At 38.1% G+C, this 14,038-nt stretch overlaps 1 protein-coding gene across 1 annotated transcript; it reads left to right on the top strand.

The window, feature by feature from the left end:
- Nucleotides 1-5: 5 nt before the first annotated feature.
- On the top strand, nucleotides 6-13,549 carry LOC140930202 (uncharacterized). The gene is made up of 7 exons (XM_073379865.1): nucleotides 6-461; nucleotides 4,009-4,270; nucleotides 4,677-4,963; nucleotides 6,395-6,577; nucleotides 6,862-7,031; nucleotides 10,030-10,242; nucleotides 11,543-13,549. Exons 1-7 carry the CDS (start codon nucleotides 138-140, stop codon nucleotides 11,775-11,777), a joined length of 1,674 nt encoding a protein of 557 aa, XP_073235966.1. The 5' UTR covers nucleotides 6-137; the 3' UTR covers nucleotides 11,778-13,549.
- Nucleotides 13,550-14,038: the final 489 nt, after the last annotated feature.

The raw sequence follows: 14,038 nt of genomic DNA, 5'->3' as shown, positions 1-14,038 counted from the left end.
CAAAGCTTCCTTCTTGGTCTTAGAGATATTGTGTCATTAACAGGGAGGTATCCTTTATGTTTTTCTATTTATCTATAGCTTTTATGTCGACCGCAGTCATTTGGGTCTCTTCGTAACCGTGGTCCGTTGAGAATAGGATGCCATCAAGCATGTTGGACTCAAATTTTTGCCCGCCTAAGGCGAAAAAATTCGCCCATAGTTGCCGAAACGCCAGTTCTGCCAGGTTTACGTACTGTGTACCGCCTTTACATAGATTATCGACAAACACAAGGATATTTCAACCCGAAGAGATGGAGTCCCGGATTATTTTGCCACCATCGTTGTTGACTCATTTAAGCGAAGAGGTTCTAGTTCTTATTTTAGAATATTTGGACTTCAGGAGTCTTGTAATGATGGGCAAAACTTGTCGTCTATTTCACCGACTCTGCCTCTCAGATCTCATATGGCGTCATCGATGTAGGGTGAGTTGTGTTTATGGATCATTTTGTTAGTTTGGACGAAGTGACTCATTGTTGTTTTGGATTAGGTCGTTTCTTTATGAGTGTCAGAGCAATTCTGGCTGTTTCGTTTCTTCGTCTTTGTTCGGTGTAAAGAGAATGCCACCCCAAAACATCGTCCCTCGCAGCCGAGAAAACTACAAGCAAACCCGTCACCGCGACCAAACAACCGCGGAAAATCTTTGTTTGGGAATGTAAACTTCGAGGCGCTCCGTTCGTTATTCTTTACAAACTTACTCAGAGCTTGCTTGGTTATCATTTTGGAGTGGCGTTGTCTTTTTTTATTGCCTTCCTCGTCCCTGATGATGTAGAAAAGCATTTTCTGTTTCCCATTTCCGATTTGCGAATGCCATGTGGTAGTTATACCCGTTCGGGCAGAGTATTTGGTAGAAATTCGGTTTTCTTCGCCCGAATTGAATCGAATTGATCCAGAGAAGTATGAGCAAATAGGCAATATTTCTATTTTGGGTTTAAGCTTCTCGAAATTTTGATATTTCGAAAAAATTCGTGCGTTACAAGTAGCGAAGAGGGCAAGGCTTTCATTAAGGTCTAATATATAATTCAAGATATGAAAGCTGGCAAGAAATTCGAGATGTATTTCCCAGCGATATTATTCTGTGAAACGTTGAGGAGAAAAGAGCGAAAGGATTTGTGTTATGATGGAGCGAAAAAGATTCTTTGAGCGATCGAGCGTGTTTGCTCCATTCAGCGCCTAGCGTATCCGGGTTGCAAGGAAAGAGGGTGTATGTCGGCGTGCCTCATTTCATGTGAAGTTGGAGGGTTATTGAAATGGTAATGAAGAGATCGATTTCAGTGAACCCAAGTGGTCGGTGTTGAATAGAGGACTTGTGTTGAATACTGTGACAGAATACTTTGCCTTCTTGTGATACTTTCTTTATTACCTACATCATTTTATGCTATATGTGAAGTCGCTAATGCCTTTCTCCCGTTTCAACTCTCCTCGCTTTCGCTCTCAAGAGGAGACCGGGCATCTCTGTCTCCTTTGTCAACACCGTGTTGATTTTGCATGGTATAAGAGCTTGTCCAAGTAGTGAAATATGCACAGCTTTTTTGAACAAGAGGACATGAATAAATAAATTGAGGCTTTTGAAAGGAAATTTACGCGATATTATCTGAACCGGAATCGATTGTTTTGTATTTCTTTGGCCAGGCCTGTGGCAGCTGCACCGTGTTTGGCCACTGAACTACATTCACTTTATTTCTCTTAAAAAGGCTCCTGTCTGTCGCTAATTGCAGGTATTTTCTCAAGTTCCAAGCGAAGGAGAAAGTATAGTTGTCAAGCCCACAAGCGGTCTTTCTGTCTATGTGCTTCAGCTTCGCGTTGAGTCAAAATTGTTTCTTGTAGCCGGCCACTTCGATCGTGTAGTGCAGCCGTTTTCATTTCATTAGGGGTTTTCCCAAAGGCAATTATCGATTCATAGCCATCGCTCTCGCGGTCCGAAAATTTCAGTTTTTACAGTAATGGACACAAGGTGTTTAATTAATTTTAGAGGAAACTGTGGGTTTCATGAAAAAAAATTATTGCAACAGCAGTCCCAATTGGATTAAATTGACATGCCCAAACCTAATGTAATGGACATGTACATTCTATACTTTTCAACAGTAATATCATGACTGTCTCCCGGTTTATATCACATTTATTTTAAGCCGACCAAAAAGAATCAGTAGCTATATAAAGTGTAAGTGTTATAATTTTCCAGGATTTGCAACAAATTTTTATTTTCACTATTTGAATTATATGTAATCTCTTCAGAACTGCTTTTAAAAGGAGAATGTGGAACTTTATCAGATTTTTTGTCAACCTTTATTACTTTGTTCCTGAGTGATGTTCAGTTTTTCGTAAAGCTAAGCATTCCTACATTTCAGGATTACCACCACAACAAGGTTCACTTTTAGCAAGACATTAATAATAATTGCTTGTTCCCAGTTAGCCCAATATTCTTGATTTTGGGCAGAAAAGTTTCTCATATATGTGACATTCCTTTTTCCTCTGGCATGGAGATAAGTTTTGCAAGGTTCAGCAAAATACTTGAACATGTTCCTAGTTTAGCCTTCAATGTAGCTTGACCCGCAAAGTGTATTTCTCTGTTCTTAATGGCTTAAAATTGGGGGAAATTGTATTTACTTTATTTTCAAACGTATTAGTAAACATCAAGCTTTTCTTTAAAGTGCAATTATATTTCTAGTTGCACATTTAGTGTCAAAATGGTTGTACAGCAATCCTCATTGCATTGATACCTTGTTCTCGTTTTGACAAACTCTTTCAAAGTTTAAACATGAAAAAATCCAGAATATTTTCTACCATGGAAATTAAAATCCTCTTATATCGCAGAACCCTCAATTTTAAATCTGACAGAGGGGTTGGCAATATTGGTGCTTTCCCTCCTTTGCCAACGCAAATACATATGCTAGTCCCCTTTGTTGGCGAAAACAACAGAATATAAAATTTTCTAGTTTAATATGTTGTTTTGCCCTGTTTCCTTTTTCCTTTAACCCAATCAGTTTTGCTTAAAAACGTTCTTAACTTTATTGAAATTTTCTGAAAACTGATAATTAATGTCTTAAGTTGTGCATTAACATGTACTAAACAAATATGCCTCCTGTTTTGCCTACAAATATTTAGCTGCTTAGTTGACTATAAAGTAATTATGAAACTGTATTTTCCATGTTTTGTTTAGGGGTAATTTAAAACCACTGTGCAGGTTGCCAGTAGGCACACTCTAGAACTCTTACAAGTCACCTAACTGGCAAATGTTCTCTAAATTAAGTTTCCAACTCGTTTTTAATAGTAAGACTAATATATTTCTAGAAAAATTATATTATCACTTCCTTTTGTCATGTCACAAATAGCAGCTAAATTAAGCTGCTGGAAACTATGACAAGGGAAGAAGGCATTAATTAATCTGTACAACAGTGTTTGTCACATTAATATATTCCTTTTTAAATTCTGAACTGGTTTAAATAATTTTTGTAGAGTGCTCAACTTTTCAGGAGCGATAAATAGTATGGTGGGATTGTAGTTCCAGGTATATGCTACAGCGCTGTTTCATTTTCGTATTATTTAATTTAAAGTCAATAGTAACTTGTTAACATTAGTATAATATTGTCAGCATGTAAAATTAAAGTTCACATACTGTAATTGCCTGAGAAGTGTGGTCACCTTTACACCATACAAAAGAGACCTGTAGCAATAAAGCAAAGTATAGGCTTTGGAACCCCATTTCTATGGTGAAATTATTATATTCCTGTTAAGCATACTTCACTCATCTATACAGGGTAGCTTAATAAGATCAAATGGCCCTCTCCTTGCTTTTGTTTGACTTGTTCAACAAAGACCTTCAGCTTGACATCTGAGCTAAAGCAGGGAAGGCCATCTGTTCTTACAGGCCACTTCTTCCAAGGGCACATTTTGATCTTGTAAGCATAATCAATCATAAAAGGCAGGCATTCTCCAATAATATGTCATCTCTTGTTTTGCTTCTTATTTCAGGTGGATTTTGGTCTGGCAACAAGATGGCCAGAATATACTTTCATTTACCTCTACGAAATGTTCTACAAAGCCGAAGTTCTTAAAAATGATCACAATTTTTTCAGACCAGTTAGTCAACTTAAAACTTCTGTTATAGTTTGGTATCTTCTAAACCCAGTTCCTCCTTCTCAAAGTGTTAGCCATTTAACAGCGAGCCAAGCAAAGTCAATATGGGGATTAACAGATGAAGAGTTAGAATCAAATTACCATGAATCAGATAGAGGTATGTTCAGTTAATTCTGTGATAAGTTCTCTTTTGTTATTGTTGGAGAGTATACAAATGTACATCTATACCAGTTGAATTAAGACCCTTGAAATTCTGCATTGCCAGAATTCAAGTATGTTGTTGTCCATTTCCTACAAGCTACAATGTATAGGATGAATACCAGTAGTGTCTTGATGACCCCTTTTTTCCAATTTTTTTGAGTGGGGCATTTTTAACTGAAGCAAAAATGTGCTAAGTGGTTAAAAAATGAAATGTATGTGCTCCTTTGGGAGATTGTCCTTGTAATAGCATTCTGAGTGGCATTAAAAATTCATACCAATATTACCCTCTGAAAAGCTTCCAAATGTTACATTTGGATAATTTATTATGATGTCTCTGAGTTTTCCATTTGTTTCACTTGCAGGGAGAGATATTCACGAGGACTTCCCATCTAATTACTATGAATGGACTAGTTTATACAAACTTTTTGTTAGGAAACATGGAGGAATTAGGCAAATGCAGACTTATGTTCTCAAGAGATGCCTGAGAAATCGACAAGCTCTTGAGGAGCACTTTCAACTTTCTTTGCATTCTTCGCGGCAACAGAAGTGGTATCAGTTTTTAGAGGACAGAGATGCAGGAAATAGGAAGGCACTAAAAGCATTAACAGAGCATATGCCAAGAGTAACACACAGCTATATGCTTCACCAGGTACATGGAAAATTTAAATCGGACCTTCTGGTGTACAACCAAAAGTGCCCACCATCAATATCTTGAGAAAAAATCTTAAATTTCATCAGCCTGCATATAGATGTCTTAGCTTTGCCAAGGAAATAAGGGATAGGTGCATGCAAGATAAAAATTATTTTAACAAAGTTGGTAATGGCACCACAGAAGAGGTTTTAAAATTCATATGTTACACCATAGAATACATACAACGTGAATACCAAATACAGTCAAAACCTGCTTTATGGACATACACTTATGCAGACATGTCATTGTTACGGCCAGTTTTCTTTGTGCCTGGGAAAAGAAAGTCCTTACATGTTCTGTAAATTCAACCCACTTAATACAGACACCCATATCATCAGCCTGCATATAGATGTCTTAGCTTTGCCAAAGAAATAAGGGATAGGTGCATGCAAGATAAAAATAATTTTAACAAAGTTGGTAATGGCACCACAGAAGAGGTTTTAAAATTAATATCGTTACACCATAGAATACAAACAACGTGAATACCAAATACAGTCAAAATCCGCTTTATGGACATACACTTATGTGGACATGTCATTGTTATGGACAGTTTTCTTTGTCCCTGGGAAAAGAAAGTCCTTACATGTTCTCTAAATTCAACCCACTTAATACAGACACCCTGTTAATACAGGTACTCTGTTTGTGTCTGTATTAACGACGTTTGACAGTGGCTAGAGATTCAGGTTGTCACATTAAAAGCTCAGGAGACATTGATTTACATTGATTTTATTGCTGCACTTCTTTGTTGCAAGCCAGCAACGTAGTGTTAAAATAGGAATAAAAAAACGTGTAGCCCAAATCAATTAGCTTCTTCTAACTAAAGACTGGTTATAGCACATGCGTGGGTGGGCAAGTGGGTGTATCAGAGGTGGCCATTGGGTGGGCACCTTTATGTGACTATAAACAAAGTAGTTCATACTTACTGGGTTTGCAGGCTTGAAACTTAAAGGCTACACCAAACGAAATAATTTTCAGTTGGTAGACAATATAATGTTTTATTTTATCAACCCCCAAACATTTGTGAGTCGTGAATTTTCTTTGTCAGAACAGTCTTTGTATTGCTAGGTGGAAATACACAGTTTCTTATGTAAAAACACCACTTTCCCATATCTGAATTCCAAAAACCCTCACTTTTAAAAGGAGGTTAAGTGCAAAATCTTCTTTGTGAAAATGCTCTGTTTGCATGAGAATAAAAAATACTTTCATCTCAATGGCCTTGAACTTAACCTTGCTTTGAAACAGGGGCTTGGAGCAAATTGGAAATAGTTTCTTGGTGACGGGAGGGAATGTTTTTCTTTAGGTTTATCAGGACGACAGTGCAGAATGCATCCACTGTACTTGTATTCCGCGTTAACGAAACTCACTGGTTTTCAATTCTTTTTGTACCAGATAACAGCAATGTACATAGATGGACACCTCAAAGGTGGGTTCCAAACAGTCAAAGCATACGCAGACTTTTGTGGATATTTCAAGAACTGGTTAGATGCCAAGAGCATTAAGCTGTGGGTACCTCGTCAAGGTGAACTAGTGGCTGAGGATTACAGGGCATGCCTTGAGTATGTCAATGGCGAGGTATGTTGCAGTTTATCAAGGAAGTTCTGATAAATATTGCTTGTTGTTTTCCTCCCTTGCTTGTTTAGGTGATCCATGTTCTGATTCAGCTGTAGTGAATTTTTGTAACTTCTTCATTTACTTTTGCTCTCCTTGCTTTTTTATCGCTTGAAAAAAAAATTGCAAAAAAAAGAAGTGACAATCGTAGTGGTTCTTTAACTACACTCCAACATCCTAATAAGCAAGAACCCAAAAATGCCATTTCTCATCTTTGTTAATCTACTGTGTTATTTACTGGTCAACAGCTATCAAGACATGCAGAGGAGATTGAGTTAACTGTGAATGATTTCATGAGCAAGGCTAAACCTTACATTGAAAGACTTCATGAAGTTTGGGTGTGGCAGAACCGCAAAGGCACTGCATACAGAAAGGAACACAGGCCAAATTCAGTTGTACGACGGCACAAGTGTTACAGGTAAAGATCCTAGGACAGTAGCTATACCGGACATAAATTCCCTGTTAAATTACATAGTTCGTACAGGTCATGGAAAATCCAGAAAGTTGTGAAATTTAGGAATAACACTTAGTCATGGAATGTAATTGTCATCCCTTAAAAGTCATGGAATACTAAAGCTATGGTAAGTGGCTCAGTTACTGCCACTTGTTTGTTTCTTCAAGTTCCTTCAAAGTTTGTGTTGTGTCGATTTGCTAAATGGGTCGATAAACACTGCTAATGGCTAGCGATAGTACATTGTATATGACCTGCAGGATGGCCAGTCTACTGTACTTTCTTCTCTATTTACGACTGAGAAAAACGACTGGATGGCTTTTTTTATTGTATTTTAGACAGTGTTGGCTAGGCAAGATCAATTTTATTTTTGATAGTCTGTTACCTCGGCAACAGTCTGTACTGTCGTAACTAAACAAGTGAAGAAGACAAAATTGTTGTTTATTTTTTAACTTGGCCTTTATCAATATACTAGAAATTTAGATTTCAAGCCTGTTTGCATAAAGTATTAAAAAGCTATTTACCCATAGTTTGAAATTTTTCTTTAAAGGCATCGGTATTTTCAAAGTGACGCAGACCCTACTCATAGCCTATTGAAATTATGTTGTTAGTATTTTAATTAATGAGCCACTTGAGGCAAAATGAAGTCATCCTTTGCGTTCAGTAATAGAGCCGCGCGAGTGTGTCAGTTCAATTGCCTTTATTCTTCACCAAAGTACTTGACTGTCGGCGCTCTTTCAGCTTATTGTTGTTTCAGCCTCGGTTTTTTTAAAAATTCTTTACAGATGCTAGTTTACTTTATCTCCAGTTTTCTCGTTATTTATCCTTTAAACCGTAAGATCAAAATTTGAATTCTCATTTGTTGCTCCTAATCATTTTCTACAGAAGTAGTGGGGAGAAGTTGATAAAATATCAAGCAAATTCATCTTGTGTGGTCATGTCCGTAATTCTCATGACCACTCTGTTTTACAAAGCGTTGATATTACAAGGAGAAATTAGGTGCTGATCTCACTTAGGGTTTTTTTAAGGGAATTCAGTTGTAAAATTGCCCTGCTTTGACAGCTAGTCCAGAATTGACTTTAAAGGAACTTTGTCATAGTTTGTATTTTATGATCCGTGTTAATTTCCATTACCCACTGGAAAAATATACAAACCCTGCGCTCAATATTCGTTACTTCCCTAAGAAAGCATTGCCACAGTTTCTCAAGAAACTAACGTTTTTATTCATTAGTTCTTATAGTTCACTTTTACTTCTCTTCTTCCGTTTTACTAAAGATAATTTGTTCACTGTCAAATGATGACTTGTAACAACTCCTGACCTGACTCTTTTGAAATATAGCGAATTTTCTGCTCTGCAGGACCTTCTGGAAGCCTTTTGTTCGATGTCTATTGTTTCTATTTGAAGCAACTGTGCTTTTGACGCATTTGAGCGTTTTTCTCACCCAAGTCTTTTAAGTGCTTTGGCGGCAGAGTCTTGGTGTCTCGCATTAGCACATGATCAACAAACACTTATATTGTATTCTTACTCGTTAGTTCGTCACTTGAACATATTTGCTTTCGGTCGTGTGCTAAACAAGTAAGATCACAAAAACCTTTCTCAAGCACCCCCTTGAGGTTAACTGATCAGTATTTCAATTTATGATCCGCGATATTCGGGCTTGTGGGAAGAGATTGGGACATAATTAGCTATATTTTTAAGCCACATGCACAACATTGCCACATAGCCGTCATAACAATCTTTGAATATCATTTGGACATAGAAATGCCTTATAGTGTGGTTAAGAACTGCTCCCGGCTATAGACTTATATCCCTTCGCAGATAATGCGTTGAAGCGTAGAGATTACAGATTTACATTTACGATTGAATCATTTCTGATCTCGCATTTCTGTTTTTTCATTTCACCGATGCTTATTTTAGTTTAGTCTTTGTCATTCTCAGACAATGGAAATAAATATCAGGCTATATTTTGAAAAGACTGTGTCTGTATTTGGACATAATATATCTGCAAGTCCAATTCCTAATATCGTATCATAAAAGCGAAACAAAACGTAACAGCTATTGATGTTCTTGCTTTTAGAGGCCCGATATTTGAGTTATTGCTTGAGATTGTTTTCCTCGTCACGTCCTCGACTACGTTAGCTGTGAAGTTTAAAATATCGAAGGAGTTTTAAATATTTAAGGAATGTCAGCCTTACTGTTTTTTTTTTCGGGTAACCGAGTCATGTTTTTCGTGTTAAAAAAAAGTTCTCTGTACACCAAATCGATCCTAGCCATAATATTGTGATGATAATTGAACATTTTAGTACTAACGAGAAAACGGCTACTTTTTTCTTAGGAAAACGTGAAAACTGTACAAATTTACAAGTCTGTTATATAATCTGTTATATTCTTTAATACAATGGAACCCCGTCGTTATTATGGCCACTTTTTTGGCCGCCCGGCAAAAACGACCATACATTTTCTTGTAACGAAACCCTCGTTAATACGGTCATCTCGTTGTTACTACCAAATGTTTTCGGCCTATTGGTGACCGTATTAACGGGGCTCCACTGTACTGGAAAACAAATGGTTTATGTTTCCTGCGAAAGTATCCTACAGAGGTTGCTTTTGAAAGGTCAAAGGAAGTAGGACGTGGCTCAAAAATTAGAACTACGTTTAACATATCGCCATATTAAAGAAAGTGCTAAGGCGTTAGGCATGTTATAGAGTGAAAATAAGTGTGTCCTTGTATTTGGCAAACAGGAACAAAAAATAGCGTAAAAAGTAGACGTTTTGGCGTCATCGTAACGCCATCAAGGCTTTTTAGGCTTTTAAGTACGTGTTTCTGTTTCGGTGAATCTCTGTATTTGTTGTGCAATATACGCAACTTTGTTGTTACTTTGATTTTTGAAGTATTACTCAGCCTCAAGCATTTTCCACTTTTTCGAAATCACTCAAAAGTCGTTTTGTTTTCCTCTTTCTTAGGGAATTTCTTGAGAAGGGAAATCTCGAAGACTTCACTCGACTGAAGATGTTTTTTGAAAGGAAAGAGATCGTGGTAGCTTGGTTTAAGGATAATAGCTGGCTTCACACGCTGCTTGGAGACTACGTTATGAGGCCGCTTAGACCGGCCTGTTTATCATCTGATATATCTTCCTCCCACTTCTCAGCTGACTGTGTTTCAAGCTTGGTTCAAAGGTAAGACACTCGTGCTTGAATTTCGTTCGTGGTCTAGGATCACTCATCAATCAATTTTGACGAAGAGAGGTGAAAGAAAAAAAAACGAAAATAACTGAAAGAAAAGTGAATGCGTCTCGAAATGTACTTTTCTATTTTCTCAAGGTAAACTGAAAGAAACCGGCGTGAATCGGCGGGCGAGCGCGATTAGTTCACGGACGCACTTGAGTGGTCTTCACGCGCGCGCGTTGATTTAATAAAAATACGGCAGAAAAGAAAGCGGACAATCCAGTTTCGCGGACTAGACAGCCACGTTTCTCGCGATTTGAGCTAACGGAGAGAATTTGATGCCCGGAGATGCAACGTGGTCGGGTTTAATATTCATTGTGGACGTTTTTTTTTGTTTGTGTAATCTTGTCGGTAGCACACTTTTTCGTAGCCTCAGGTGCGGGCGGATCTGTTCATCAATTCTCCGTTGAAGTATGAACACAGTTGAACAAACACTAATGCCGCTAAAATTGTTTTGGCGTCTGGTTTAATTATTCTTTTCAGAAAAAAAAGCCATTTGTCTTGATCTTGTAAAGAGAGCAGAAAAATGATTGCCGACCACTTCAAGTGGTGCGATTTTGGCTTCGGTTTTGCAAAACTCTTTTTCCTTTTGTTTAAATCGGATATTGCTCAAAGCTTAGTCAACTTATACTTAGGGCCTCCAAAACAAGAGTTTGATTGAACCTGTTTCCGCTGCGAGTTTTCGCGGTTTTCATTTGCGCTAATCCTGCACTTCTTGTGCGGAACTGAAACTATAGCAATGATATTAGGCACTTGTTGTGGGTTTTATGTTACTCGCCGCCACTAGGATTTGTGGTTTCCTTTAGGACCAAGAAAAGCCTTGCCGATTATAATTGGTAGTGGCCTTCTAATGACCACTTTCCCCGCCTAAATTGTCTTTAGGCATTTTAAGATGCCACGACGGCAACGGCCATGAAAATGTCGCTTTTAAAAAGAGAATTTGCGTTTTTTTAAAATGTCTATCCCGTTTATTCCAACTCGCTTACTTTTTCAAATGCAAGCGAGCTCTTTTGGAGCCGAATTCCTTAAAACCGTCACTTACGTATGTCCTCCATAAAAGGTGAAATGCGGCTTTTTCACGTCGTTGTCGTGCAGTGACAGCATCGAAATGTACAAAAAAGTGTGATGCACGTGTAAAGCTGTTGCATTTTTCACGTTCCCTTTGCCGTCGCCAGCGTTGGAATCTTAAACTCCCAATTATTTGATATCGCCCTGTTTTGAGTCCCCTAATGGCAAGTCTGTTTCGTTTCAGGTTTTTGGAGACGGGTTATCGCTCGGACTTCAACAAAATCCGCATGAAATTGTCGGAAATGGCGAGTGTTCAGCTGCAAACCCTCGTGCGCAAGTCACGGCAGCTGCGAGACTCGATTCAACAAGACATGATGAAGGAGGACTGTGTGTATGTCAGCGATTACGAAGCTTTGAACTTTTTTGGCGGTGATCCTTTTGAATATGGACGAAGGATCGAAGTGGTTACCTTGGATTAGATTGCAAACTAAATCGCAACGCGTAATAATTCGTACGGTCGTTTCGCTTGCGAGTCTTTTCGCCCACGTCCTGTTCGCTTACGTTTCAACTGCTTTTCGCTAACGTGTTAGGTAAGTTCGGCAACTGCTTTCGCCTGATCAATGACTGATAGAACGAGTATATACATACTTTTCGTATCATGGCTGAGAGAACGAGGTATCTACGTAAGCAGCGCTTCTCACGCGTAACGACGTAAGACGTTGGCGAACGGGACGTCAGCGAAACGACTCGTAGGCGAAACGACCAGTCACAATAATTAGTGTATTCCCGTACTTCCTTCTTACCTTACTCTTGCCTGTAAGATCAAGTTAAACAGTAAAAGCCCGCGATTAAGAACCCACATTTTACCAAGTTAGCCTAAACAGGCTCTTACATGGATGGTAATTAGCACAAATTTTGGCTGTTTAGGGTCTTGAATAGGTTCTTATTTTTTGAAGGAAAAAAAACATTGTCGCTAAGAGTATTTAGTGGTATATTCAGTTTATTCCTTATAAATTATAAAATCTGCATACCGTCACACTGCAGTTGGAGTGATAAGAAACCTATGTCTCGAAAAAGGATCCTGAATGTTGACTTATCTTATTTGCCAAAGTGAACAGAATTTTTTTTTTTTCTAGATTGAAGAAAATCAGAACCTGTTTCAAATTTTAGGCTAAACAGGCTCTCGTGTAAAGGGGGCCTAACTGGCAAATTTTAACCTAAACCAGTTTCTTAGTCGCGGCTTTTTACTGTACATAGCTGTATAACCTGTGTTCAATGCGCCTTTGAGGTTTTCTGAGGCGGAGTGCTGTTTCTTATTCAGGGTGCTGTAACTTCATTCACACTCTTTCGGTTTTAGTTCTTTCGTTGAAAGAAACGTAACTTTATAGCAGGAAATAGAACTGATGGCTTTTTTTCCACTTTGTTCATAATTCTATGTATATTCAGTTTGAGAATTAACAAAAGTTTTTTAAATGTTCCAGTCAAGTGAATTATTTATTATTCTCAAGTCAAGCTTATTTTGTACAGCGTAGAGTATAGAGACGTTGAAATTATTCCAAAGCATAGTACTCGAACTTATACATACCTTCGCTTTAGCTGTTGTATTTTAAAGATGTCAAAATTAACTTAGGGAGGGGAGGGTGGAGGCGTCTGGTTGTCACGTGTTCAGGAGCAGTTCGCCGACTCATTGGGCCAGTTTAATTACACGCTGCGATTTTCTTGTCCTGATTTTGGCGCCATTTGGCAACGCCGTAGTGAATACAAAAGTCCGCCCAGTTTCCAAAAATCTTAGCGTGTGAGTTGGGCCTAATGATCCGGTTTTTTGACAGATGGCGTTCGCTCCATATTTGGGTATGTAGATTGTGTTCATTGGGGGTGGGGTGGGGGTATTTCATCGCAAATGCGACTTTGTATACCACTTGTCTCGTTAATTTTGTACGAAGTATTTTTACAAGAAGTTGATATTTTCGGAAGACGTGTAACATAGAGTATTTAAACGTATTGTAATTTGTTGAAACTTCCGACCAGTTTTCAAGAAAAAAAAATAGGAAGAGGAAGAGAATTGACTGTCGGTCATGCCAATATGAGAAAAAAAAAACATACATTTATTTATTGTCCAAAGGAATATTTAGTTAATTTATCTAATTGATCATATCTCATGAAGCTTAGATTGATGTTATGTACTGCACAGCGCCAAAAAGGTATTCCGAAAATGAGAGCAAAAGCTTGATTAAAATACAAAAAAGTTGAATTATTGCTTGGTCTGTTTTCCTATTTTTGTGCCCTGTTCTGTGGAACCTTTCGTTAAATTCTGTTGCATCATTCAAATCCCATCCTCGGAGATCCAGGGGCAGATACATTACACTATAAGGTCATTTGTGTACAGTGCCCAAAGTAGCAACAGCTCTCTTGTTGGACACCGTCATGTTCAGATAATCGGCAGCGGCAAAGAGAGGAAATAAAATCTCAAATAGTATCAGTGATCAGGGGCACCCAACGGCAATTTTCGGGAAAATATCTGTTCGGAAGACGATTTGAGATCTAGAATTTTCGGAGCATTTGTTGTAAAATTTCTTGTTGCCTGCCTCTCCTACGATTTTCGAACATCTACAAAATGGTATAATTACCCATTTTTACCGGATTTTGACCCTAAAAAGGCCACCTAGAATTTTCGGGAACCTTTTCCTGGCTGAAATTTTCGAGAAGGTAAGTTTTTATCCCCATAATTTTCGGATCACTA

The sequence above is a fragment of the Porites lutea genome, chromosome 3 (assembly GCF_958299795.1).
Source record: "Porites lutea chromosome 3, jaPorLute2.1, whole genome shotgun sequence".
In the NCBI taxonomy this organism is placed as follows: Eukaryota; Metazoa; Cnidaria; class Anthozoa; order Scleractinia; family Poritidae; genus Porites; species Porites lutea.
The sequence above is the reverse complement of the archived record's forward strand: the minus strand, read 5'-3'. Positions and strand labels throughout refer to the sequence as shown.

Excerpts from the sequence above, each read along its gene's own strand:
- LOC140930202 (XM_073379865.1), top strand. The coding sequence starts at position 138 with ATGCCATCAAGCATGTTGGACTCAAATTTTTGCCCGCCTAAGGCGAAA. Across the intron at positions 4,271-4,676 it reads TTACCATGAATCAGATAGAG|GGAGAGATATTCACGAGGAC; the intron begins GTATGTTCAGTT and ends TTTCACTTGCAG. Across the intron at positions 6,578-6,861 it reads TTGAGTATGTCAATGGCGAG|CTATCAAGACATGCAGAGGA; the intron begins GTATGTTGCAGT and ends ACTGGTCAACAG.